The sequence below is a fragment of the Alosa alosa genome, chromosome 21, assembly GCF_017589495.1.
Source record: "Alosa alosa isolate M-15738 ecotype Scorff River chromosome 21, AALO_Geno_1.1, whole genome shotgun sequence".
NCBI lineage: Eukaryota > Metazoa > Chordata > Actinopteri > Clupeiformes > Clupeidae > Alosa > Alosa alosa.
Genome location: NC_063209.1, coordinates 7,806,849 through 7,830,172, shown reverse-complemented (window position 1 = coordinate 7,830,172; position 23,324 = coordinate 7,806,849). Strand labels below are relative to the sequence as shown.

The 23,324-nt window shown below is 44.9% G+C and overlaps 1 protein-coding gene across 1 annotated transcript in view; it reads right to left on the bottom strand.

The window, feature by feature from the left end:
* LOC125286831 (putative methyltransferase NSUN7) overlaps nt 1–21,436 on the bottom strand; it is a 33,723-nt gene extending 12,287 nt beyond the window's left edge. Inside the window, exons 1-9 of the mRNA XM_048232141.1 lie at nt 21,265–21,436; nt 21,017–21,119; nt 19,566–19,975; nt 12,404–12,462; nt 8,537–8,673; nt 6,853–7,005; nt 3,479–3,662; nt 1,344–1,620; nt 402–545 (exon numbers count right to left, since the gene is read on the bottom strand). Coding sequence (XP_048088098.1) covers nt 402–545; nt 1,344–1,620; nt 3,479–3,662; nt 6,853–7,005; nt 8,537–8,673; nt 12,404–12,462; nt 19,566–19,917 — 1,306 coding nt within the window. The 5' untranslated portion in view covers nt 19,918–19,975; nt 21,017–21,119; nt 21,265–21,436. The remainder of the gene's footprint in view (nt 1–401; nt 546–1,343; nt 1,621–3,478; nt 3,663–6,852; nt 7,006–8,536; nt 8,674–12,403; nt 12,463–19,565; nt 19,976–21,016; nt 21,120–21,264) is intronic.
* Nucleotides 21,437–23,324: the final 1,888 nt, after the last annotated feature.

Here is a 23,324-nt window from a genome sequence, read left to right as displayed (position 1 = left end):
AAATAAAAATGTGAATAAAAAAAATCGGTGCTACTGGAGTTTTTGCAGCCAACAGCTAGAGCTGCCAGGCAGCTACAGTGCTACACTCTGGGGGCATCTTTAACATCTTTACTGACACCGTATTGACAGTATTGGGTGACCTTGAGAAACGGAGATCTATGTGAAAAATCGCTGGAATTCTCCGATAACGCGTGCACTGCACATGCAACCCTAGACAGAAAAGAAGCTATACAGTACAACTATTTTGCAAATGAAAGACCATTTAGGCAAAAAAAGTACCTCACCAACCTCCATAATGTGTTGAAAGTAAACCCTAAATACTGTAGGCTTATACAAGACTATAGAGCCGTACTGCCTGCCAGTGTGTCCTATGGAGCACGCCTTCATGATGGGCAGCATACCTCCATTCTCCTGCAGCAGATAGCCCACAGGGTTGCACACGGCAGAGACGGAGCACTGGGGCGTCAGCAGGATGAGCTGGGTCCTCTGCACACGCAAGTCATTCACATCCAGAGCCTGGAAGGCCTCAGGGAGAACCTTCACATCTGATAAACACACACACACACACACACACACACACACACACACACACACACACACACACACACACACACACACGCACACGCACACATACACGCACGCACACACACACACACACACAGACAAAGAGAGAGTCAGTCTGTCTACCCAGCTCAGTGTTAAAAGCTCAGGATGATGCCGTGGCATTAATATATTATTGTATGCTTTCTCAAGTCACACAAATATGATCGTAGCACAGCACAGAATAGGACACTGACTCTGAGATTCATGTCACTTGCTCTTCTGAAATACAAATTCAACTGCAGTTGTTTGCCGCAATAGCTGATGCTGTGGGAGGACACCAGCTGGGGGGGAAAAACCTTGGAGGGGGGGGGGGGTAGTGGACCAGAGAAAACCCCTGTGCTTCCTCACCAACTACCATCAAGGTGCCCTTGAGAAGGGCTCTAAATCCCAAACTGCCTATTGTACTACAGTGGAGGAGTGTCCTGCGGACTATCCTGTGATCTCCCTCCTGCCAACACTGTTAACATTGACAACATCAACACTGTGTCAAACAGGGGCAGGAGAGTCTCTCACAGTGTTGATGTTGTCCATTTTGACACAGTTGTTGAAGTTGTCATCAGTGTTGATGTTAAGTATCTTCAAGCTATGCTCTCTGTATAAAACTTAAATAAATCAGGTAAGGTAGAACCATTCTTTTGATTTGTAATCCACGTCTACTGTAATACACATGCATAATTACCCAATGCACGCACACACACACAGAGACACACACACAGAGACACACACAGAGACACACTCACTCTTGCAGCCCATGTTGACGAGGCTCTCCTGCAGCTCCTCTCTTTGTCCAGGCTGGAGGTCTCCTCCGCAGACGTACACTCTGCACGGTCCACTGGAGCTGACGCTGCTGCTGCTGCTGCTGCTGCTGCTGCTGAGGCCAGGCCCCCGGGGGCCAAGGGCCACGATGGCCGCCACGTGGGCTACCGTGAGGACGGACGGGACACCGGCCATGAGGATGTCCCCCTCCGCTACCAACAGGCCCCCTGCCAGCCACGGGCCCACACAGCAGGACTTGTCCTGCAAGCAGAGGACAACACAGACCCTCCATCAGCAAACAGAGAGTGGACATTACAGACCCTCCATCAGCAAACAGAGAGAGGACAACACAGACCCTCCATCAGCAAACAGAGAGTGGACATCACAGATACTTCAACACAGCAGCTACATCTATACTGCATGGACCTGTCAGCTGTCCTGATCTACTCTATGAAATGCTGTGAACCCTTAAGTGCACTAGCCACTTCCATGACTTCTTTCTTGTGCACTTAAAATATCAAGGCTTTCACTTAAGCTTAATTTAGACTCAAATGCAAATGTCTTTGATGAAGTTTCAGAGCTTCAAGATGACACGAAAAGAGGGAAGTGTCACGTTATATAGTTCGCAGTATAGCCTTTCTGAAACAGAGCAATTAGCTTGCAAGTGCAGGGGGCATACACATTCGTAATCAGCATGTGTGCTCATTGAGCATCCAGTACAAGTCCTTGGCATCCCTAATGCCTTACCTTATCAGTTGCTGAGCAGGAATGGAAAAGTACTGGGTCATAACTTTGAAGACCCACTATGTTTATGCATGAAGCCAGATTATTTCACATAACACTCTTACCTCTATGTTAAGGACTACTTGGGTAAATTGCTATAAAAAAAATACTAGAAAAGATTTGCTTAACTTTCTTAAACTCCTCTCATCTGCATCTTTGAGATGGATCTGTGCCAGGCAGATCTACAATGCTGGGGCTTTTGTCCCCTAGAACTCTGATAAGGAAGACAAGGAGAGAGTGACCCTTTAATATCAGCGGTTAAAGGACTACACCGTGACCAATATTTCCAGTTGTAATTTGATTTTCATTTGAGCTTAATTTGGGCTCAGTGTAAATGTCTTTGATGTGGCAAAGACCACAAGGTCGTTCTCATCCACAGGAGAAAATGGAAAATATAAGTGGGGGAAAATGACAGAGAGATGGAGTGCAGAGAGGGAGAGAGAGAGAGAGAGAGAGAGAGAGAGAGAGAGGTGGAGGGTATGAGATAGAGATGATTAAGTTAGAAAGTGGTTCTGAATGCTTAATTGAACTGAGCCTGGTAATCAAATTTAGACGGTTTGCTTCGCATTGCGACTGGCGAGTCTTTTAGTGTGACCAGACAGAGTGCCTGAGTATTACAACACTACAGACTGCGACTGTCACACCATTCAAATCTACGCTTGTCGTTAATACACTGTTGTCACTCGAAAAAATGACACATTTCATTCGCTATCAAAACACATAGCGCAAGTCCATTACCAAGGCTGTTTTTCTCCTGTCTCTGAAGTCCAAGGCACAGTGGTGGTGTCAAGGCCAGTGACTCCATCGTCATAATGCTACACATCAAAGACCTCGGGGCAGACATGGCCTTCATGCCTTTTCAATTACGGGAGACTATTGTAATGTTCCACATTTACAATCTGTATGCATTTCACACTGTATCCCTTTTGAACCTGCCAACACAGGAGCATTCTCCAGAGATGTTTGTAGACGTGTGTAGAAATATTGGATGAGACATCTATCTCTCCGCATAGTCGGACAAGCACATCAATTTTTCAGCACTAACAAGAGGCTTAAACTGAATCTGTCAGAGGCCAGTCAGTGCTAAATAAAAAGGGAAAAACAATAAGCTTTAAAAGGAAGCGTTGTTAAAAAAAAAGTGAAAATAGGGAGCATTACATTAGGGACTTTGATTCATTTTCTATTGGCTTAACAATTTGGGTAGTACCTGAGTTACTGTTTTATTGGCTGGGAAGTTAGGGCCGCAGTTGACTCTTAATGAGTAATGAGCTTGTATTGGCTGAGACAACAGTGAGGCACCTGCGTAATGACTTAAACAGCTTGGCCGGAGTGGTACCTGTGCGATGAGCTTGTACTGGCCGAGCAGCTTGGTCCGGTACAGCTCGGCCTTCTGCTGCGGAGGGAACGCCAGCAGGTCCTGGCAGTGCGGGTCCTGACAGAAGGTCTGGCCGTCCAGCTGCCTGGACGATTTCACCTGCGCAAAGCCCTCCCTCATCAGCACGTCCAGCACCTTTGACAGGCTGGAGAGGAGAGAGGAGAAAGGTGTGTTGAGGTGAGAAGTGTGTGTGTGTGTGTGTGTGTGTGTGTGTATGTGAGGGGTGGGGGTGGGGGGGTTGTAACGGGGGATTTGAGCCGTGCTGTTTGCGGTTTCTCACAATAATCAATCCAAACCATCTCAGCATTTCTTCCTCCAATGTTTCCCCCAGTAGCCCCTGGAGGACTGACCTGATATGCAGATCTTCGGCTCTGACCCTCCACCCGTTTCCGTGACAGTGAGAGAGAGAGACTGATAGATACGGTAATATTGACAGCGGGGCTTCCCAGGCCATTTTTAAACGCCTCACATCCCACACACACACACCCTTAACTCTCCCGGTGTAAAAGTGTCAAAAGTGACCATAAGTCAAAAGTGAATAACGCTCAACTAGGTGAATACCTAAACGGAAACGAAAACCTTTTTGCCACACGTGAATATCTTTAAACGAATGAACTGGAGGAAGAACATTTAATATGATCCATGGATATGCAGGGATTAATGTATATGTGACCATAAGGATGTAAACTGGCAGAGTCAGCAGCTGTTACTATAGGAACCATGACAGACCCAGGAGACGCTCCATTCCAACCATAAGATTTTTATGACACTGCTGTCATGTCATAATGGTTTTACGATTTTAAATGTATGGCACATGCACATTACATTATCAAGTGTTCTTTTATAATCTGTTTCACAAGGACATGCCACTGAACCCAATATTTCACAAATGAAATATTTATGGTTGCCTAACTGGAAACAGCCATGCTTTTAAGGTTTCAACCACCACCAACTACACGGCAGCACCATGATCCAGGAAAAATGCTCCTGTTCAAGGAGGTCTGGAATCTGTTTTTAAATACACCTTCTTTACTTTCTCTGTGGGCAGTTGGGGGACACAAACTGATCCCAGATGCTGTTTGAGGTAAAGAGGTGAGAGAGGAGAGGAGGGTGAGTGGGCTTTGGCTGGGGCTGGTCTCCTCTGGCCCCTGTGTGGAGGCAGCGGTGACCTCCAGGGTGCACTCCAGCGAGGAGGGAGCCCTGCTGCGGCGCTGATTGGATCTGTCCAGAGCTCAGTGCCAGCGATTTACTGCCCCACTAGCCCGCCTGTCTGCAGTTTCAAACGGGGCAGGAGAGCGCCGCACACACAACACACACACACACACACACACACACACACACACACACACACACACACACACACACACACACACACACACACACACACACAAACACAAACACGCACACACACGCTCCAGCCATGCACTAAACTACACATCCAGCTGGTGTAAAACAAGGCAGATCACACAGCTATAGAGGTTAAACAGGAGAGAACGGGCTTAATGGGATGTCAGCAGGACATCTGAACAATAAACTATCACTGACATATACCCTCTCTCACACACACACACACATGCACACACACACACATATACACACACACACACACACACACAGAGCAGCAGACATGCAGCCCACAACTCAACACACACACACACACCACCATAAAGTATGATGCAATCAGTGACAGAAGACTAACTAAGCTTAGCCTGGCTTTAGCCTGTTCTCAGGCCCACACACAGACACACACGCACACAGACACACACACACAGACACACACACACACACACACACACACACACAAACAGAGGAACAAAGGTGGAGGAATACAATTGCTCCTGGAGCCAAAAAACCAGGCGGAGGAATACAATTCATTTCCGCCCAGTAAAGAGTTAAGTGAGCAGTAGCTGTGGGGTCTTGAGGGGGGAAAAAAAGGTGGTTTTCACACCAGTGGGCTGAAATGGTCATGGGCAGTGAGCGGGAATGGCTGTGAACCTGGGCTTAACCTCTGCAGCTCTCACACACACACTCACACACACACACACACACACACACACAGGTTCTTGATCACATGGCCTGTATCACAGAGCAGATTGATAATATCCTCCTCGGCTACTCTGCCACCGATAGCTATCTGTGTGAGGGAGTATGAGTGGACGATCATTTGTGTCTGTGTGAGTGTGCCTACACTGGCAGAATGGTGTGTGAGCATACATCACGTGAGTGTGCATGCATGTTGGGTAGGGCACTTTGTGTGTTCTCTAGACCTCTGCTCAGGTGCACTGCTTATGATAACCTTGATTAGGAGCACCTGGCCAGGTCATTGATCTGGAGTTAATAATCGAGAATAATCCTGTTCCTGAAGTGTTCCACACATAAGCGCCGACATTCGATTACATTAGATTTCATTATTTTCAAAACCACTCCACTCACCAGCGTCAAACTTTGCCGCCCCCATCATGTAGCCTACGATTCAGTTCTTTTTTGTCTGCACCACTCAATAGAGAGACTTCCATGATAAGGGATCAGATTCCAAAAATAATTCCGTGGAAATGCATGGATTCCAGTTGCTGCTACTGGAAGAAACTGGAATCCATGCATTTCCACTGAATTATTTTTGGAATCTGATCCCTTATCATGCCTGTTCATTCTTACTCGTCGCTCGACTTATCGTGACTAAATTCAAGATGGCTGCAAACGCTAAACTTCGTGAAGATACTGTCTGTATAAATCGTCTTGTAAGTAAACTACCAGTGCTTCTTCAAAGTTCTCAATGTCTCGTTTTAAATGTCAGGGCCCTCGGAAGTTTACCAATGAAGTGTGGAGATACATTGAGCCTCGTGAATGGTGTAAAACAGTGATTTATTTGCATGGCTAGCCCGATGCGAAGCACCACCATTGAAAAAGCTGTTGGTAGCATCGCTAACTAGCCAGATTTTGGAGTGCAGGGGACAAGCCGAGATGGGCTATGAGACATACGTTCACACTCGGTATCATGTTTCAACACACTTAAGGTCAATATCACACCGGAATTCTCCGTTAAGGAAGTGCTATGTTATACAGGTTTAATGCACTCGCTAGCCTAGCAGGTTTTATGTCAATTTGGACAATGCTAGCACTCGTTAGCCAAGCTAAGTTCATGCCATGAAGCTAAAATTATCCAAGCTGTCATGTTATGGAGTCCATGGTAGAACTCCAGACATTACCACAAAGTAATGAAACACGTGTGGCAGGGCACCTTCAATAACTGAATTGGTTTCAACTAGGTATGAATATAACTGTAATAATAACCGAGTCAATGAGCTATGACTGTAATAAAAGCTGCAGAAGAGCACCTTGTCTTGAGCGTGTTGACCCAGGCGTAGAGGGGCTGGCTGTTGGCCTTCTCCTGCCTCTTCCTGACGCTGTCGGGCAGGATGCAGTCGATCGTCAGCAGGTCGTGTTTGATCCTGCAGCGTGCCAGCGAGGCCGCCAGCTTTGTCTTAAACCTGCAGGAGATGAGCAAACATTACTCAACAAACACACACACACACACACACACACAAATATTCACATGACCCAAGGACAAAACACACTCCCTCTGTCCATCTGTTGTCATTTATTTTTCATATGCCCTCGAACCCTCTCTATCTCTCTCTCCAGCACATCCTCTCAATTGGGATCCCTGAAGACTCTCTGCCCTAAAAAAAAAAAACACATTTCTAGAATTTTGTGTGAGATGTTTCAAGGCTCAGAAGGTTTTGGATACTGGAGAAAGGGTCTGACAAGTGTGTTTTTTCTCTCCTTTCCGAGAGAGCTTTATGTCTGCTTTTTGCTGACAGCTGCTGCATTACCCCATCAACTCCACTGTCATCCTTCCCATTGTTGGACATCAGTATCCTACAAGCTCAGTGCAAATACCAAATTGGTCTGACAGATGAGATGGACCCTTACAACATTGACTGCTCCTCTGTTCCTGTCAGTCAAAAGCTCAGACCTCAGTTTAAGCAGCCAAATAAACTCTACTCTGGACACCTTCTGTTCAGGATGGTTTCAGGCAGTTGGTCTGCTTCTGCACTACAGTATGTAAGGGATAATGTATAGAACGCTGGTCATTATTGGGAAAATAAGTCCCGACAGGGCGAACCGGTCTTGCTTCGCCCTGAAGGGACTTATTTTCCCAATAATGACCGGCGTTCTATACATTATCCCGCTTATTATACGGCTACTTGCCCAAACGAAAAAATAAACTCCATGATATGTCTCTTTACACTTATTTGTTACCATTTCGTCGTGGCTTTTGCTGAGAAACAAATAGTTCTCAACACACGCTGAACTTGAATTTAACATTCTTTAGAACACAGCTGATCAACCGTCTGCTTTCACTTTTGAATGAAGTTCCAATGCAAGAAGTAACCGGACTACTTGCGGAGTGATATGAAAAATTTAAATCAGCAGCACAAAACCTGTTGCCATTGACAGCGGTAATTATATGTTTGCAGCGGTAATTACATGAAAATATTTTACCGTAGAACGTTGGGAAATCCCATTCAAGTCAATGGAGCGTTCTACTAGCATTGTGAAGAGTGGTGTAATAAACTGTAGTAACATGGCTGTGGATGTGTTTGGTGCTGATGCCATAATGGGATGGCCAGTCTAAATCCACTGGCTGAAAGTTGCACTGAATATTTTTCCAAAAGGGTTCTTCAAGGCAAAAGAAAAGAAACGCTTCACATGTTTTCACTGAAACACATATGCAGTAAGAGACTTCTGACCATGCCTTGATTACATGTAAGATAAAGCTTTTTGATCAATGTGATTCGTGCCCAGCCATGAAAATGGTTTCACCTTCCTTGAACAAAGCCTAGATAATATCTTAGATGTCCTCTTAAGCTGTGGTCAGACACAACATATTTAACACCCCTGAGGTGAAAAATGTATTCACTTTAAAAAGCCCCATTTGGCACATCTTCTTTTGTAATAGTAACACATCTCATAATACAACGTCCTTCATAATAGTTGCTTGCATGCTGCACCTACTTGAGCAGGCACTTCTCCACCTCCCTGACCTCCGGCTTGGGCTCTTCCCTCTGATTGGCTGGCCGCTCGCGGGGAAGGAACTTCCTGTCTTGGAAGTCATAGAGCATGACAGCCACCAGACTCATCAAGTCATCCGGCTAGAGAGAGAAAGAGAGAAAGAGAAAGAGAGAAAGAGAGAAAGAGAGAGAGAGAGAGAGAGAGAGAAGGGAGAGAGATAGAGAGAAGTGGGAGGAAAAAAAGCGATGGGCAGATAGAAAGAGAGAAAAATGACATGAAGGGTGTGATAAGACAGAGAAATGGAGGAGGAGTGAAGGAGATAGTGCAGAGAGGTGATGGGGAATGAGAGATGATGGGGAGAGGTGCAGAAGAGGTGACAAGGGTGCGAATACCGAGGTGTACAAGACAGAACAAGAGTGAACAGGAGAGAGAGACAGAGAGAAACAGAAAGACAGAGAGAGAGGAGAGGAGAGGGAAAGAGCAAAAGTACAATGTCACAACCATAGATTTTACCACCAGATTTGTCCACCCCGCAAAGCATTATCAATATCCATAATTAATAGATGCTCCTCCAATAACATTGTTATAATCTAATGTCATAACGTCTGTATCAGTCTTTGTTATATTGCAGCCCTTCCAGGGCTAATGATCATCGACCGCCATCTGTTAGAACGCCCTCATCAGTTGACGGAGTGAGACATCAGGAGGCGGTGCATGGGTGATCATGTGTTGTGCTGTATTGATCAAGTGCCAGGCTGATGGATGGCAAATCTGTCAGCAGCGAGGGAGACATAGCTCTTTCCCATGCAAGATATGGCCTCCGCGTGTGGCAACGCCCATGCGCACAAGCGAACACACACACACGAACCCATTGACATGCACATCAACACACACACACACACACACAGTATACACTGTCTTTTTTTCTCTCAAAACACACAAACACAAACATCAACACACGCATGGCGTGTTAATATACAAATAGAGACACATGCACACACACGCACGCACGCACGCACGCACGCACGCACGCACGCACGCACGCACACATACACACACACATACACACGCGCACACAGGTATGGTTGTGCACATATGAACGCAAATTCGCACAAATACAATTTTTTCACAAATACACACATGCACTTGCATTGTAATAACATACATACAGACAAAAAGGCACACACAAACATGCAAACAAACACTAACAACAACACAAACAAATACACACACACACCCATTTGGAAGGCATCCTGCCACAACCCACATACTCTCTCTTAATTAAACTCAGGAGGAGGGCGTTAATGTCTGCGACCGCCGACCGACCCTCCTCCCTCCTGCTCAGCCATGGCTGCCACTTCTCCAGGCAGACAGACAGAAAGAGAGAGAAAGAGAGAGAAAGGGAGAGAGAGAAAGAGAGAGAGAGAGAGAGGGAGAGAGAGAGAGGGAAAGAGAGAGGGGAGGGGGGCATTACCAACAGATGGTGCTGCTCAGTACACACACACACACTTCCATGGCATCACCACAGGTCTAATGCTAGCTGATGCAGCACACTGATGGGAAATGGACGTCTATGGGAATGGAGGGGCATGTCTCTTTCCCCACCAGTTTTCCTACATGGAAACAGGGAGTGGAGGGGTCTGGGTTATGCGCTAGGAAGAGTGGATGGCTTCCCTTCCTCCTCTCCCCTCCTCTCCCATTCCCCGTTTTTCTGTTTTTTTTCTTCTTTTCGTCCTCTGCCAAGGTTGGAACCTGGGGCCCCGAAGTTCTTTTCCCACTGGCCGTCGCCCGACAACAGCATCCCATGTGGGACGGTGTCCGAGGAAACCAGATCGCCCCCTGCCGCCGCATATTGCTCGGGAAGGGAAGGGTTACCATGGGGACAGCCCACGGGGTCAAGCGCTTACACAGATTTGAAGTTAAGAGCGCTCGGGCGTCAATTGTGTGTCTCAGCATGTTAATTGACACGTCGGCAGGCCACACATGCATGTTCCTCTGTCGTGCTGTCAGGAAAAGCCTTTTTTTTTGGTCCTAATTCTCATTTTCTGCTTGACTGAGATTGAAGCCCCAATTTACTTCACACATGTTCCACTCAGTGAAGGCCTTTGTTTTACAAGCAAGTAGTCATTTTTAACACCCTACCTCCCAGGTCGGTCCCTAACCTTCTCTCCCTCCCTCCCTCCCTCCATCCTCCCTTTCTTTTACATTTTTTCTCTTATATCCTCTATCTCTTGCTTCTTCTCTCTGCTTCTCTCTCTCTCCCCTCTTCTCTCCCTCTCTCTCTCCCCTCTTTATCAAGGTTGAACTTTATAGATGGCGTGGGTGGAGGTGCAGGGGCAAAGTGAGTTCTAAAGAGCGGTTCATTGTGTCTAGAGTTTATGGTCTCTCTCTCTCAGGATGCAGAATAACGACCTGCCAAGTCGCCAGCACAGCGCCCATTCATCCTTCACTGCGGCCATATTTTACGCTCGCTCTGTGAGTGTGTGTGTGTGTGTGTGTGTGTGTGTGTGTGTGTGTGTGTGTGTGACTGTGTGCAGGCATACACACTGGTGTGTGTTTCTGTGTGTCCAGACTCTGCATGCCTCTACAGTGCATGCTTGTGTGTGGACACTGTGTGAGTGTGTGTGTGTGTGTGTGTGTGTGTGTGTGTGTGTGTGTGTGTGTGTGTGTGTGTGTGTGTGTTTGCATGTTTGCACAGACTTGTGTCTTTGGTAGGCCTCCTGTTTAAGAATGCTACAAGCATCTCTACTCTGCCAGAGTATCAACAGTACATTACCGTGCAATATATTTAATGTCCCTCATGTCTAATAAGAGCCAACGAGGAAGGCATTTAAAACCAATTAAAATGATGCAAATAGAAGTAACTGTTAGATTTTAATTTATTAATACTTCACCCAAAGTACTTCATTTAAAGAATGCCAAATGCCTCCGTTTTACAAGTTGTCTGGGCACAGCGCTGTACAGAAACATGCAGCACAGGCACTTTAGTGGGAGTTCAAGGCTACAACTCAGAGGACCAGCAGTCAACAATGTGTTTACATTCCGTCCACACTAAGGCCAGCCGCTCCCACACCGACCCGGGGTCTGTGCTGTCAGGTGATTAGAGCGAAGGGTGCCACACAGACACACACATATGTGCGCACACACACACACACATACACACACGCACGCACACACACACAAGGCCAAACACAGAGGGTACAGGATGGCGTCTGGCATACCCGCGTCCTTATTAACATCATCCATTGGCTGTCAGTGGCGCACAAAGCATTAAAACCTAAACTCATTCTGTTTTCCACCTTCAACGTCCGACGCTATCTAAGTGGACGTTCAGGTGGTGCTGCCACGGAGGTAGCGTTGGCCAAAAAACACGAGCAGAATTGCTAATGATGGATGAGGGTTGATTCCTGCAGGACGGCAAATTACAATGTGGGGTTTGTGATTAACTTCGCTGCTACCCACCACCCCCGCTGAGTCGAGGCGCTCGCTTCCTGCTCAGCATCGAGCAGTATGATGCCGGGGTTGCTAATTGTGCTCACCACACTCTGTACATGCTATCGCTATGTTGCTATTTAATACAACTGCATCACATTTAGGGGGGAAAAAAACGTTTATCGCAACTTTTGTACAAAGTTACAGTGCTTTCCAGAAATACATGTTAATTTGTGTAACATTCCCTTTGGTATTAAGCCTACGACCTTGGTGTCTGAGTCCCTGGTTGAGCCAGTCAAGCTACAGGGATATTTTATGCAATTGAAAAACACAGTAAGTCTGATTCAATATTTCTGTGCATATCTTTTGTATGAAAGAAAGTCCAATTTTGTTTTGTGTGACAAAACTCACTGGTCGTCGTGTTGGCTTGGCACTCACCATTGGCTGAGAGAGGTAAAAGCAGCTGTCAATCATGATGTCCTCCAGCAGCTCTTGATCTATGGGGGTGGAGAGCAACAAGACAGTTAAGTTCTGGCCTCATCATGATACCGCGCAAAAGGTAAATCTTATTAGACGGAGGTCCCTGTGACCTTACTCGTCTCTAATATGGGCTCCTCATAACTCTGGGGTCAAAGGTCAGCTAGTCATTCTGACCGGGTGTGTGTGTATGGGTTGGGACAAAAGGCGGGTGGGTGGGCGGACGGTGGCCCCTGAGGAACACCTTTAGATAAAATTCCAATCACTCTGCTTTCATGGAAATAATTACTCTTATCACAGAAATCACTACATTCAATTATATGGCCAGAGAAACCCAGACAGGTTCATTTAAAGCACATGCCTCAGCCGAGTCCGCCAGGACCAGGCCCTTTAATGAAGGCGAATTAATCAGGAATTTAATCCTGATTTTATCGAATAATGGGAGTCGGGATTATGGGGGACACTTTTGAAAGCGGCGCAGGTAATCCTTTATGAAGGAGGATTTCTATGCAGGAAGAGAATCTTAATTACAGTACTTTAACATCCACTAAACTCTGGCCGGACACTATGAAATGTTAATCAATTTTAAACACGCCCTATTTTATGATGTGTCTGATATTTTATGAGGCGGCAGAGACTAGCATTCACAACGTACAAACACAGGGATTCACAAAGGCAGAATGTGTGCACATAAATCAAAACTTGCTGCATACCTGATCCGAATAGCTATCCAATCTGATATACTACACACGGACAGAAGATTGCAATGCATTTCACCATCAAAACCTCAACCTTGGAATCAGATTTCCTCTGGGCAGCTATCATAAAGAGAACATCTGTGTGCCAGAACAGCAGGTTCCCTCAAAAGCCCAATACCCTCTCAAACACTCTGCACAGAAAACTGAATTTTTATGTATGAACATTGAAGGAGGTGAGGGTAAAAAAAAAGTAGAATGACAGAAAAAAAGGAAGAGCAAAATCCATTTTATCCAGGTAGGATTTAAGGATGCCAATCCCTCAGACCTTCCAAGATGTTTGTCCAGGGAATTCACTCAATATTCAGCATTAAGGAGGATGCCTTTAGCCAATATTCAGATGCACACATATTTGCAGCTTGTGTCTACTCTAGCAAAAATATGAAATTGGGTCTCTCTGCAAATGCCAAAATGAAATGTGTGTAGGTTAGGGGGTACGCTTGTGTGTGTGACTGAGAGAGAAAGTGTGTAAGTGTGTGTGTGTATGTGTGTGTGTGTGTGTGTGTGTGTGTGTGTGTGTGTGAGAGATTGAAGGCCATCCAAAAACCTTGGTGTCTGAACTGAGCAGATTAGCCCATAATCTTGAGTGACACACGGGATCTCCCCACCTGTCCATCACAGGCGGATGACTACAGAGTGATTTCCATGGTCATCACAACATCACAACATTTTCCTGTCAGCATCACAGGTAAACCATAGTGTGTAAAGTGCCACCTTTAGCCTTGGTAGCCTTTGTTAATATAACTATGCATATAGACAAATAGACATAGACCTATATAAACAAAATACAAGGATACAACATAACCTCACGGAAGACCATCTTTCAATAGTGTCCTTGAGTGAGGAGCCCCCCCCCTGACTAGCATTAATGATAGATGGCGCTGGGCTTTGCTATCCAGCCAGTCTGCTCACAGTCATTAACGCCAACACTGTGGTCATTATTAGCTTTATAATTGCTGAGGTAGAACTGGTCGCGATTGCATTACGGAGTCAGTGTGCAGTCTGGACTTTGGGTGGGGTGAGGAGCGGGGGGTCGGACAAACGCTCTCAGCATCACTGCACACGGTCATTTGGTTTCTCCTCCATGAAATCCCATGGGGTCCTGGCGCCCAGCCAGCCAGCTCAGGTAGAGAGGGAGATAAACGTGGAGTAAAAACGAGGAAAGAGAGAGCGAGAGAGTTAGAGAGAGCAAAGAATTGATCAAGTTTATGGAGGACGTTCTTCACACCTCCTCAACATATTTTTATGACAGAGGGGGCAAAAAACACGATGTCTGGCCACGCTAATGGATGAGCGATTGAACCTCACTCATCTGTAACGATCAACACACCTGGAGAGGGATTTATCAAAATCACCACAGGACACTCTCAGCTCTTTTGCCATATTCAATGCCCCCTCCACATCTCTATCTATATATCTAGCCCCACTTCTGCACCTCTCGTTTTTTCGCAGGGCCCTTCTTTCCTTTTTTAAAGTGGTTGAAGAAATAACACAAAACAGTGGGAAAACAACAACACACAAGTGCGTATTGCACAAGACACACACTCTCAGACACGCCACAAGCACGCCTACACACACACACACACACACACACACACACACACACACACACACACACACACACACACACACACACACAAACACAAACACAAACACAAACGTCTCAGCCCGAGCACACACGCTGCCCTTTTCGAGGCAGATCAGGACTTTGTGGTGATGTCCTCACTCCTGGCCCAGGTCCTGCTCCAACACAATGGCCCATGATAGATGACCACTGAGAAACAAAAGCGCAGGAGAGCAAGAGAATGAGGGAGGGAGGGGAGGAGAGGAGGAGAGGAGAGAGAGAGAAAAAAAAAAACGCTGACAGATGAATACATTTCACTGAGCTCCTATTTCTCCTTTTTATCGGTCTGTGTGCTCTGCCTTCTCTCCTTCCAATTACACATCCATCATCGGATGAGGTCACTGCCGGGGAGACGTCCCCACTTGGCGACGGGTTTTAATCAGGGCGGCGGTAGATGGCTTACATATTATTCCGCAACACAGGGTTGATATTTACTTCAGTGTTTCGGCCAAAAGCAACCATTAGTCTACCTCAAGGGCAACATGGTAATAAAACATCTTGATGTCTTTTTTCTTTTTTTTTTCCTGTTTCTTCTACCTTTCCTCATTTGTGTTTTTTTTCTCCATTTCTCTCTTCACAAGAAAAGCCCCGTCGGTCACGAGTTCAGTTGTTTCTTAGCCCTAACCTCTCCGACGCAGTGCTCCGATCGTGCGATCAGATCGCAAGGCCCCGTTACGCATTTCCAATTGCCCCCGCAAGTGTATCAATGGTTACAAATTGATTGCGCGCGCCAGGCGGCATGAGAATTACCTGCCGAAATGATCATTAGGCCTGGCCCTTTGCTGCCAAGAGATGGAGTGGGGAGTGTGTGTGTGTGTGTGTGTGTGTGTGTGTGTGTGTGTGTGTGTGTTATCACCCCCCTGGGGACGGCATTGTCCTCCTGCCTGCAAGGTCATCCCACCCAGTAGAGTTGGTGCCCTCCACGTTTCACACCTGGACTCATTTACATTGAGTAATTCTACCTAATGTTGGAAAAGGGAGGCGCACATGTGTGTGTGTGTGTGTGTGTGTGTGTGTGTGTGTGTGTGTGTGTGTGTGTGTGTGTGTGTGTGTGTGTGTGTGAAGCAAAAGAGGGGAAAAAAGGCCCAACATATTTTGTGTGGTGTGATGGTGCGAGGGGTGGAGAGGGAGACGCAAAATGCCAAGGCTACATGGGCTGTAAATGGAATGAAAAGCAGGAATCAAAAGGGCAGTAAGGGTCAAGGGCAATACGTAAGGAAAAAAGGAGAGGAGAAAAAGAGGAGAGGATGAGGAGGAGGGTGAGAAAGAACTGATGGAGAACAAGAGACGCGGAGAAATGGAGAATGGAAAAATGCATGGGGTAGTCAGAAACATGCAGGATCTGATGAAGACAAAAGGGGAGAGGGAGAGAGAGAGAGAGAAGAGAGAAAAGAGAGATACAGAGGTGAAAGGGGGAAAGGGAGAATACAAACACTGAACATTGGAAAAGCTGCAGAAAAGCAGAGCAAGATGGATGAATAGGGAAAAAGACAGGGTGCTGGAAAAGAGTAAAGTAAGTAGAAACGAGGCAGAGATGGCGAGAAAGCGAGAGATTGAGGGAAAGAGAGAGAGAAAGAGAGAAAGATTGTTGACAAGGGGAAACAATAGGCAGAGATTTCTGGAGGGAGATTTATGGTTATTCATTTTGAGGGTTGTAAACACTTCCTCATCAGCATCTGCATCCCACCTATGAGTGCGCTCCTGTGGCACAGGGCAGATAAGGGGAATAATCAGATAATCCATACAAATACTCTGCCATTTTCACCCAGCCTTGTTTTTGCCACTTAAGCGCTTTTTACACAATCTACCTCAATTCGATTTTGGATCATTGTCATTCGCCTGCAAGGTATTTGACCGAGGTCTGTCTGTGTGTGTGTTTGTGTGTGTGTGTGTGTGTGTGTGTGTGGTATGCTTGCATGTGTCAGACATATTGATCCAACCCACGGACTGGCCGCTTGCAGATATAGGGAGATTAAGAATCTCCCTCCCAGGTGTGTCATGTCATATACATCTGTGGGCCTCACACCGAACACACACACACACACACACACACACACACACACACACACACACACACACACACACACACACACACACACACACACACACACACACACACACACACACACACACACACACACACACACACACACACACACACACACACACACAAGCACGCACGCGCACACAGCGATGAGACAAAATCAGGCCAGGATCAATTCTAGTCTATTCATTGTTGTTTGTTCATTTCACAATATTGATCAATGCAATTAAACTTTCATTAGACTCTCTAGTGTGTTCAGCAGTAGTGGATTTGTACCATCTCTAGCTATGACAAATATGAGTTACCTAAAGAAAAAACACTGTTCGTTTTCCTGAAAAACAATTACGTTCTAAGAGATTTTCAGTAGGTTGAGTCTGGCGTATAGAGGGGGCTGTACCGAGAATACTGAGAGTGTCAGCAAACCAAGCAAGGTATCATGGGAAACGTAGGCTTACTGTTAATCCAGCACAATGACACTGATGGATAGCACAAACTCACTTGCTGTCCTCGCTTGTCCTACAGTACATGTGCCCCTCACATAGGGAGAGAGCAATCAATCACCCCTCCCCCACCCTTCCCCCGACACACACACACACACACACACACACACACACACACACACACACACACACACACACACACACACACACACACACACACACACACACACACCGTCCCCTGCCAACGGTCCCTCCTGCCTCCTGCAGACATCATCTAATAACCTCTTATCGCCTGGGCGACCACCCTCCTGTGAATCGGAGCACCCAAAGCATTTCTGGCCCCTCAGATAAGTGATTATGGGCTCAGCTGATTTGTGGCCCTCTCCTCCTCCCACATGCCTCCTCTTTTTCCAGCCGTCTTCAATTCCATTCAAACACTCTGTTCAGTTCCCCTGAGCTGTCTATTCTCATTTATTTTCAGATAGCCATCCGTTTGCTATTTGTTTTTCCCCCTCTAAAATTGTCCGTCATTTGAATACAGAGTGGAGGGGATGCAATTTTTTGGGTGCTTGACTTCTAGGACAAAAATAAAAGAGTCCAAATGCAAATGCAAATACATATGTATGTGCACACGCGCGCGCGCACACACACACACACACACACACACACACACACACACACACACACACACACACACACACACACACACACACACACACACACACACACACACACACGTTAATTTCGTCAGACGAGACGAGAGGAAAAATGTTTGTCAACAACCTTTTTTTTCATGACTAAGACGAGACGATGACGAGACGGCAGTAATGTCCTGAAACACTGACTAAGACTATCTTAAGATGAATTATTGTTGACTAAAAAGACGAGACTAAAATGTTTTGCATGAAATAAGAACTAAGATAAAATCTCTCTTCATTTTCGTCTACAAAATGAGAAGACAGAATATCTAGCTGTTATGTTTTCAAAATATTCCGAATGAGTTCATACGCAACAGCTTTCCTGTAGGCTAGTCTACGTGCTGTTGCTGCAACCCTGTGGCTGCAACACGAAACTACATGGAACAAGAACACTGGAGATTTCTGCCAGAGTTACCAACTAACTACCTAAGCTTTATGCCACAATGCTACATACCCAGAAGTTGAAGCTTCTCTCATACAAATTAACATCCACCAGAATGTCCATACGAAAAATGTTCATCATGTAATGTCAACTATTTAACTAGTTAGACTGATGATGCAAAGTTTGCTAGCAAGTAAGCTAATATGGAAAGTTAAGCTAGCAAGTTAGCTATGGCTAAGATGGAGAGTCTGTTTGGGGAATGTGTTGTGTTTGGGCGATATAAGCCATCTAGCGAGGAGGAGTAAAACATTAATACTTTGGTCTCGACAGTGTTTCTCAAACTTTTCAGTTTCAGGACCACTTAACTAACCCTAGCTAAAAAAAAAAAAAAAAGATTAGACCTACTTCAACAGTAGCCTATAATTAGTCTACACTATAGGCCTACTCACTGAACCACCTTGCTTTTTGTCTTTGCACTTTGCTTATTGTGTGGATTCATACTGTATGATTTAAACTGGCATATCTTACATAGACAGTGTTGCAGAACTGTTTTTACATACAAGTTGGTTCAATATTGCAAACAACTCATCTATATTATATTTTACCACGCCTGCTCACGGACCACTTGAGATAGCTTATGGACCACCAGTGATTCCCGGACCACACTTTGAGAAACACTGGTCTACTTAATAAGACAGTGGTCCAGTGTAATCTTTACTGTCTATGGTCAAATCCCAGCCGAGCTATAACTGTAGCTCGACTTACCTGTGCATGTAAACATACTGACTGACAAAAAATCAGAATGAGTAATTATAACAGACGAGTAGCCCTGTGGACACACAATATTGTTGGAAAATTGAGATGTGTGAAACACTATTTGACTCAAATGGTAATCAGAAATAATTTGTTATAAAAAAAGACTAAAATGTGTTGACTAAAACTGACTAAGACTAAGATACCTTTAGTTTTCTTATGACTAAAACTAGACTAAAATGACGAGACTTTTAGTCGACTAAAACTTGACTAACAAAAATGATATTTGAATGACTAAATATGACAAAGACTAAAAAGGACATTTCGTCACAAGACTAAGACTAAGACTAAATTAAAAAATAGGTAACAAAATTAACACTAACACACACACACAAACACAAACACAAACACACAAACATTTGCTTACATTTGAGGGCGTTGAAGGCGAGCTCATAGGCACAGCGCTGCGTCACATCGTCTTTGGCCACGGGCATGGAGCCGCTGGTCTTCTTGCCAAAGCTGATGAGGCGGTGGGCGGCGGGCTTCACTACGTGGGTGTTCTGGAAGATGGCAGCGGCGAGGACGTACACCCTGTCAGGAAAGCCCTTCCAGCCCACCTCTCCGCCTGGGTGAAACACCGGGAGGCTGCCCGAGGCACTGCCCGCTCTGGACTCTGACTTGGTCCTGTCCAACAGAGTCAGGTCCTTCAGGCTGGAGATCTGGGAGTTCCGTTTGGAACTCCTGGATAGGGTGCGGCGGGGGGTGTCCTGTTTCACCATCTTCCTAAAGTTCCAATCAGCCCCTGGGGATGGACAGATTTGTCTTTGTGCCCGAGCACTACCCCAAAAAAAAAAAAAAAAAAAGTCAGACGTTTCAGGGGTTAAATGCAATACACAGCCAGGAAGTTAACTTCACAGAAAACTTGGTTTAATGGATGAATGCTCATGACTGTAATTAATGGTTCAACAGAGGCCAATAAGTCTCTTGCTGAGAAAAAAATAAATAAAATAATGTCACCCAGCATATTTGAAACACTTTTGAAAAATGCACACGCAGGTTAAAACCTTATTAGGCTATATGGCACTGTATAGACCCCATCAGTGTATGGTTGGCACTAGTTATTGCCTTCCAAAGGCTTATTGTTTTCCTTTGCATTTTAATAACTTTACAGCTACTGCAACATAGACATGCAGTTAAGCATTCTAGATTCGACACCATGCAAACAAAATCTAGTAAAGCCAGTAAAACATCATCATGAGAGATGTGGCCTAAATGTGCCAAGTTACACATTCCTTGGCATTGTGCTAACACAATCACACATGGACAATTATTAGACATCAGACATGGACTCCACTCTCTTGGTCACTTTATTCATTATTCACTAAAAAAGACGTTAGAGGAGATCGCACACAGAACAGCACTGAGCAATACAGGTTAATATATTTTCGTTGAAAAAGTAGATGTTGTGACTGAATGAAATAAAGCAAGATCAGTGATGCCTTTCTATTGAGCACGTGACGTGACCACCTATCACGTAGGCTAGTCTATAACTTAAGTTACAGTAACTTCACAGTTTCTTGGCATTAACGTTTGTCATGGTTTAAAGTTTAAACCTTTTAATGCAAAATGTTGCCAAATGTTAAGCTAACAACGTTTGGATACTAGTAAGTCCTATTTATCGTGGCAAGTAACGTAACGTTAGGTAGGCTAGGACAACAACAACACCTGGAACTTTATCAAGTAACTTTGACTCAAATCAGTGCGTATGTGCAATAGTCTAATTAGGTCAATCTCATTACTGAATAAGAGTACATTTTCTTTAATATTTATGCATTAAGTTAAGGGATTCCAGTATAACGTTACAGGCAGGCAGCTTACCCAACTTTCACCACTGCAAGGCGTCTTCAGTGAAAACTCCCGCAGACCCGCTTCTTTGATTAATTTCCATTGGTCGTAGATCATCAATCTTAAGAGTTTTTGTCTATCGAAAAACACATTTCACCATCAGGCCATCAACTTCAAAATAAAAGCTAACTTGTCTCGTTGATATCTGACGTAAAGGCTAACTGTCAAACTTGCATGCCCAGCTAACTTGTCATTTTAAAGCACTGCAACCCCAGGCTTACCTTGGGCGGGCACTGTGAAAAATCTCTTATCAGCCAATGACCGTGAGAAAAATCATGTGTAGCGTATAAGGTCACTTTATATAAATTACACAGGTCAGTGTCCAGTAGTGTTACGATCTTGAATGCTTCTGCTAAATTACCTTACCAGAAACTTTGCTAATCATAACATCTATTACATTGGGAGGAAACCACGGTCACCATGGTAACTATATGCAAATGAGCTAGTACCTCTGTCATGAATTTTGTTGAATATATTTTTGCAAATAATCAGTCATTTATTGAGAAAAGGGCGTTTAACTTACTTTTATTGGTAGGTGCTTTTGAATACTGTTTCAACATTTTCAGAAGTGTCTCCAAGGCTGTCCGTGAATTATTTGGGTCTTGCTGCAACATAGCCTAGGCTACATAGCCTATCATATGACTATTATTTTACTTCCCCGTAGCACCCCTCGAAATGAATTCTGAATTTTAGATTTAAGACTGAAGACTAAAGAAAAACTATCATTTATTAAACAGGTTATACAGCCAGCATTTTGTATAATCTATGGGACTGGTATTAGTGTCAATGGTTAATTCGGCTACAAATATTGAATATAGACTTGGAAGCAGTCACTCACAAAGATTTTAAAGGAAAGACATAGGCTACAAGACATAGGCCTAAGCTTCAGTAGGCAACTATATTTTTAGTCATTCTCTAAATTTGGCTACTCTTTATATCCCCATGCAAATAAGCCTAGGATAGGCCTACTGGATAGCCTACACTAGTCTAACTTCATTATCATTAATCCTTCATTATGACAGCTTGATTGTCCTAAATACTGTAGCCTTCACTTATTCACCCAACAAATTTACTTTCACTGTGAAAGCATTTGTAGCACAGGTGTGATTTCACTCCTCGGTTTGACCAAAATGTCAGATGGGAATATTTGCATCTAAATAATGCCAAAATGAAAGGCTTTGGGTAATTTCACCACTTTTTTCACCCCATCTGTGCAAATGATTACTCTGCATCTACCTGCCACTGTAACTGATTACAGCCCACACAGGACTCCCCACTGTTTTCCATACTGATGGGATAGTAATAACCCTTAAAAACAACTCACACTCTCTCTCTCTCTGTATTTTGCTGATACAAAACACATCCATAGAAATACACACACACACACATCCCAGTTGAGACAATACACCTAGGAAGATGATTATAGGTGACTTGTCTTACACTGTTCAGGATTTGACCCTCGGTCATGGCAAAATGGCCGGTTCTCCCACACTGTGACAGGTAAGAGATGCTACTCAGGTAAAGTAAATAAGTGGTCCAACAATTTCAGTCACGCTGACTTAAGGTCACTCGTGAAGCCACTCAATTTCATACACGGCCGCACTTTACAACAGTGTCCAGACCATCTTGACACTGCCGAGGGCAGTGTGTATCTCTCTATCGGGATGACTTGCCTGCAAGGCCCACAAATAGCAGCATACTCTAAAACGCATATAACCCTCACCTGGTGTGAATTTAAATGAGACCAGAGGCAGATTTGTGAGGAGTCTACTGCCAGAGCACATGAGGAGTTGCAGCCTATTTGTCTGCCTTTGGTAAAGAGCTTAGTGCCCCCCATACCTAAATGCTTACTTTTAAACAAATAGAAGGGCATCAAGGCCAAATGCAATCCATATCATGCAACGTTAGCGAAAGTGAAACTTGAAACGTGCCATGTTGCCCCATTGAACATCTCCAAAAGGCAATGGGCTCTTCTTTGCCAGATGCTACAGCTTTCCCCCAAGGTTCCTAAAAATCGGACCACTTGTTTTTGCATAATCCTGCAAACAGACAAACCATGACATAATCTCTGTGTCAGAGGTGGAGATCAAATGTCATCACTTAAGAAAACTGTGGACTGTTGGCAGTGTTCAGGTTTCAGGCAGCGTCACTCATGTGAGGCCATGGGTGGTTGCTGCCCTCTGCTGTACAAGTGAGGGTAACACATTCTCAATCTTATTATGAGAAGTGGTTATACCCAGGTTACTGTCAATGGAAGTCACACTAATGTTAAGTCTTTCTA